This window comes from Tachysurus vachellii, chromosome 13 (genome assembly GCF_030014155.1).
Source record: "Tachysurus vachellii isolate PV-2020 chromosome 13, HZAU_Pvac_v1, whole genome shotgun sequence".
Taxonomy (NCBI): domain Eukaryota; kingdom Metazoa; phylum Chordata; class Actinopteri; order Siluriformes; family Bagridae; genus Tachysurus; species Tachysurus vachellii.
The window spans coordinates 7,345,550-7,351,778 of record NC_083472.1 but is presented as its reverse complement, the minus strand read 5'-3'; the positions used below and the strand labels follow the sequence as shown (position 1 = coordinate 7,351,778).

Genomic DNA, 6,229 nt, shown 5'->3' with positions numbered 1-6,229 from the left:
CTCTATATATATACACCTCTAAAGAGGAGACAATCACTAAGAGGATTCATTAAAAAAAGCAACCAAATAGCAGCACAAAGCAGATACAAACTCATATCTTTATTTGGCTCATGCATTTTTCTATACTGATATATCTTTACATGCATAAAGCAGAAATGATGGCCTACAAACAGCATGCATTGTGGTTCCCTTGATGTTCCACAGTTATGTGAATTTTTAAAGTAACTGTAAATTTAAAAGAAGAACAGAAGAATATTGTCAGGGTTTAAAGTTACTAATGGTCTAAATCGCTTCCTTTAACTGGAGCCCGTGTCTGATTTCTCTGCTGACGCTGTTGCCTCTGGTTCAGCTGCTGGAGCGGCAGCTTCCACCTGACCTTGCTGAAACAACTTCATCACCTTCTCCTTGAACTCTTTGGCTGTCTCCTTCATGCCTTTCTCCAGGATGTAGCCTTCTGTCTCGATCTCCACATTCTCCTGTCCTTCCACAGCTGCCATGGAGGTCTGAAGGTAGCGCAGTCCAGTCAACACGGTCATCTACAACAGAAATAGGGGCAGGCACCCAAATGGGTATATGTACTTTCTGAAAAGGTATTTAATGTGATTTTGAAATGATACATATTCAAGGTTTTACTGGAAGTATTATTATAAAATCGATGTGACAGTTTTCATGAAAATGAAAAAAGAAAAATTATAAATTTATCTAGCTACAAAACAGAGTTTTTGATGAAAACACAATGGTGTTATCTTTGTAAAATGGCTTAAACATTACAAACTAGCAATTGAGTCTAGATTAACAGTTACCTGCATCAGCAGTCTCTAAATATTACATCCTCATTGGCATGATCTAGTTAATTTCTATGATTTGGACTAGAAACAGCTACAAACACAGACTGAAAAATAAATATCTGAAAAAACAGCAAATCATAGCTTATCAAAGCAGATTTATTTTTCTATTATAGGATGGCTATATTTCTGCCAGACTCAGCTGGGAAGTTAAAAAATGCTTAATATGGTCAAGAATATTAAATACACAACTGATTTTATTCTAGACTGACTATAAAACAACAGTTACCCAAAGGCTTATGTGAAATAAAAAATGGAAAATACCTACTCAAAACACATTATTTTTATCCTTCAGCAAGACAAAAAAAGTGAAAAGTGTTCAGAGGCAAAAACAACATTTTCAACACTGATAGTGAAGAAAAAACAGCCAAATCTAGAAACTTAACTCGCAACATACTGTATATTGTGTTGGTTTCATGTTTCTGATGCGAAGGTGTAAACATTCAGCTGAATATTATATATGTAAATATGTGGTTTTCAGGAACATAAATAAATAAATAAATAAATAAATAAAGTCTTAAATAAGCATATCTGGCATGTTTTTCTCGTTTTGTTTGCCATTGGTTTAGCTGGCAGTATAGTTTAAGGTGTCTTGATGACAAAAAATTGAATTAAAGCCATGTATGTCAAGTCAAGTCAAGTCAAGAAGTATTGGATTTATGCGAACATTTGTGTTAGGAATATATAAATAAATACAACGTGTTTTAATAATTCCTCTGGCAGTACTATTGCATTTAATAAGAAACTTTCATGCTAATTTCTGTTATAATGGACTTGTTAGTGCAGTTCTTTGTACTGCAAAGTAAACCTGTACATGAGCCAACAGCTTTTTTGTATAAAACTTTCATTTGATTCATTTACAGAGTAACTGTAGCTCATAAACAGAACAGCAAACTGGAAGTGCCTCAATTGTGAACTGATCATGCATGGATGTGGTGAACAGTGACTCAGTTTACAAATAATTATTACTTTTAACATACAGTAATTTTCCTCAACTGTACCTGAATTAGAAATACACACAGTACTCCAGGCCCAATCGAGTTCATCAGACCCATGTAGTAGTTAACCAGAGCCTGACGGCAGCCACGGTTATAGAGATTCAGCTCCTCACTTTGATACTCGTAGTTGTAATGAGCTGTGTTGTCTAAGAGCTGGTACTGGATGCATGGTCTGGGGGAAGCTGGATTACAGCAGCTGAAAGGGACTCCATCTACTAGGAAACGGCCATCCACGTTACTCTTTACACGGCTAGACAAGAGACCAAGCACCACAGGAAACACAAAACAGAGTTTGGTCAGATATGTGCATGATCTCTTTTTGCAATTTTCTTCTATATGTTTATAAAATTTAATTAAATGTGTGGAAATTTGAAATAACTCTCTTGCATTACTACAAATTAAAGCAGATTTTCTTGGGTCACAGTGTGGTCAAGGTCATTTGCCCGGATCACACATAAGGTTCAATGTGATTGATTTGAATTGTTGAATGCACACGTGTGGAGACATGTGATCCGCAGTTTCCACACATTCATTAAATTAAAAGCAAGGATCTTGGACTATCAACAGTGTTTGTAAGAAATACAGGAAGCAAATTCACACCACATGGTGTTAATTTCATTTTCACACAATCCTTATTCCTTAAAATGTGCTAAGAGGAAGGATGAATAGGTCTGTTTTTTTTTCTCTCTCTCTGCTTTTTACTCACTCTTTCACTTCTTTTGAAGTGAAATCCAGGTAGCGGTTGTTGACCCACTGCACTTCAAACCAGTCCCTGTAATTAGTGTTCCCACAGCACTGGAACTCTATCTGCAGACGGTCAATGGTCTCCTTCTGGAAGCACCGGCCTGGAGTGTCTGTGTCCTGAGTGATGGAGTACAATTTTACACTTACCTTGTGCACAATGAGCATGAAGCTTTAAGCCTAGTCTTGAACTAAAGAACACAGTTATTGGAGAAAGTCTGATTGTTAATCAGTACAGAAAACTAATGTGTAACAATCCCTCTTACTGATCGCTTACAATAAGTTTGGTATTTTGGATTTAAATTATTTTGGTCATTGATTATGTTTAAATAGAATCAAGCTCAATGTACATCCTAATTATTAGCAGGCATCTCATATATCACACAACACAGAAATTGCCATTATACTTTAAATTTGTGTAAATGTTTTTTTAGAATACATATAATAAACATAATAACTACCCATTTTTCACCTATAGAGCACATAATATGATACAATGATTATTACTATCATTCAACCAATACTATGACTGAGTGGTGGTTTATGTGAGTGTGATTTTACTATAAGTAGAAAAGTCATAGGAAAACTTTATTCATGTGTAAGCACATTCTTTCACCTTATAGAAACGGATGCCATTCTTCAATCCCACTTTAAGAGACTCCTCCAGGCTGGGCTGCAGGGCATAGCTCAGTGTCATAGCAACCAGCAGGAGAGAAGTAAAGAAGAGAGAGAGGCAGAAGAAAGGAGTGAGGATGTTTTTCCAGCGCGGGAACCGCGAGGCATCCAGAGAGTCCTGACACACTTTACCAGCACAGATGTTGATGCCCACAGACATCAACCCCACGACTATGAGCAGGTTGGGCACAATATGGATGTCATTGTTGTGCATCACCTAGGAAGTAAGGGGAGAATGAAAAGTTAGATAAAATAGATTCAGACTTGGAAACCTTCAAATAATGCAGTGCATTTAACAATTGATTAGACCTTCAATCTTGTATCTCAACATGAATTTCAAGACAAACATCAGAATTTAAGGGAAAATGAGAAAAATAAAAATGTTATGCATAAAAGTTTACCGCTATAAGTACATCGTCTGAAATACATTATTTCTATCCAAGAAATATTGTTAGGAGTCAAGAAGCTTTTGTTGTCATTTCATACATATATAGCTGACGCAGTACACAGTGAAATAAAACAACATTTCTCCAGGACCATGGTGCAACAAAAATGACATAAAGCTACAAAAAACAAGACAAAAACAACATGGAGTTAAGGAATTAGAAACATAAAGTGCAACATGTGCAGCCTAGGGCAACAGTGCGAGACAAGGACGGTGCAGACAGACAATAGAAAACACTACATGAAAAAATACACAAAGTACACAAAATAGCACTGGCCGGTGTGCATACTGTATTATAAAGTACATTGTGCAACAATTGTAAACATATAGAACTTATATAGTAGCAGCAGTGGGGTATTGAAATGTGTATGTGTAGGTAGGAGTAGGTTTTACTAAGCAAGGCCAAATCAAGGAATGAGAAGGTCTAGCTCAATAACATGGTTACCAACGCAAATGATTTTCGTGAGGTAATTGGTGACAATGGTTTGTTTCCTTATTCCTTTATCATGAGCAAGGTTTGGCTATTTTTACTATACATATAAAGATTATGGATATGCAAATTGTCAAATAGCCAAGATCATCCTACCGGCACAAACAAACCCCCATATGATTTATTGTCATACTATGTTGCAGAACATTCTGTAAGACAAGGTAGTTTTGTCATTCTCTAGGTAGCTTTGTTTTTATACAGCTTGTCTTGATATTTTCTATGATGGAAACTTACTGACCATTACACTGCTACCTACCATTTAGTTAAATTAACAAATTTAGTTAATCTATTAATCTATATTGCCTCCACTATACAAGTCATATTCTTTTAGCTCGATTTTAGCATTTATACAAAACTTTAAATAGAAAATATGTCTTCTGAACAATCAGATCAGAGAATTCAACAGCACTTGAATTAAGCTATTATATAATTAGCATATATTTATTGTACTACATTATTGTTTTAAATGGTGCCACATCTGATAAGCTGACCTCATCAAATCAGCTCTATCATTTCAGGTTTAGACATGATATATCCCATAGGTGTCATAATGAGTTTGGGTGGTCGTTGTACTGCACAAAAACAAGAACACCCTGCCTCTTGTTTACAAAGATGTTCACTAAAATGTGGTTTGTTTTTATCAATAATTTATGCACAAAGCTTCAAAAATGCAATAAGTGAGCAATACGCAATAAGGGGATGATCTGAACTTGCCATGTATCCTTGAACAGTCTTATCTATGAGCCCTGTGACTTAAGAATTTTATCCTACATGAAGCTGCAAACAGCTTACAGAGGCACATAAGAGAATACTGATGTCTTAAAAGTACATTTAAATTATAGGTAATATATTCCGGACTCATTTAACATTTAAAATGTATATATTTTAAATTCATACATTTTTACCAGAACACAATAAATTATTAACCTATTAAAACATTAAGTAACTTGTCATGCCCTAGGATGCATTTGACCAGTAAAACAAATAGTCTATAAAATAATTAAAAAAAAAGAAATCTCAACATAACAACTACATTAAATACAAAACAGCTAAGCTGCCACATGGGTGTTTTACTGTGTATTGTCATTAGAAGTAGGTTAATAAAGGCTTAGTACCTCATCCCTGCGGAAAAGTTCAGTTTTGAGGAAGACTCCCATGGCAAAGGTGATGGCACCAGAGACCATAGCAACCCATGACAGCAGCCAAAGTCCCTGGGCCAAACGTACCCTCTTCTGGAAGGGAAATTTCATCTTGAGGAGTGACATACTAGAAAGAGGAAAGAGAGGAGGAAAATAGGAATGAATTGGAGGATGACAGACAAATAATTGCAAAGTCAATATTGAAATAATTCTATGCAAATAATTACATTCATGGCATTTGGCATATTACATATAATCATTAATAATCATTTTAACTAAATTACAAATATTGAGGCTAGATATGGAGGATGAGGGGAAAGCCCAGATTAACAATTTAGGACTTTGAAGAATAAATATCTGCCACAGTGTCTGATTCAAAAGTAATCCTTAAATCTATTAAAGTAAAAAAAAAATACAAAAAAGTAATATAATAGGTCCAATTCAAGGCAATTACTCCATCCTTGCTACGGTTTTAAAAGTTCTTTAATCCATTAATCCAAGCTTTGCTGTAAAAAATATCAATTAAAAATCAATCACAAGTGCCGCAGAGCTACTTTGTTTCTTTTAGAAAACGCATAAGATTTTGGATTACCTTCAAAGATTGTTTAGTGTCCTTCACTTAGGGCTGAAAACAGCACTTTCTACAGTTCTGCAGCCATTTTGATGAGGACTCAGGAATATGATATGAAGAATTATGCCTTGGGTGTCATAATCTCTTCTGCACAGAGCTGATCCTATTAAACTGACCAATTAGAATAGCCAACAGCAATTCAGACCATTGTCCTCTAAATAAACCTGCCCTTGATCTGCAAAGCCAGAGGGAAGGAGGAAGAGATAAATGAGGTACATTTTGGATCAGAGGTATACTTATGCAAGGCAGAAGTGATGAGAATGGA

The 6,229-nt window shown here is 35.4% G+C and overlaps 1 protein-coding gene across 1 annotated transcript; it reads right to left on the bottom strand.

Moving 5' to 3' along the window:
* Positions 1-80: 80 nt before the first annotated feature.
* rom1b (retinal outer segment membrane protein 1b) lies at positions 81-6,229 on the bottom strand. The gene is made up of 6 exons (XM_060885155.1): positions 5,926-6,229; positions 5,310-5,460; positions 3,201-3,476; positions 2,550-2,704; positions 1,847-2,093; positions 81-536 (listed from the first exon to the last, which is right to left on the bottom strand). Exons 2-6 carry the CDS (start codon positions 5,457-5,459, stop codon positions 297-299), a joined length of 1,068 nt encoding a protein of 355 aa, XP_060741138.1. The 5' UTR covers position 5,460; positions 5,926-6,229; the 3' UTR covers positions 81-296.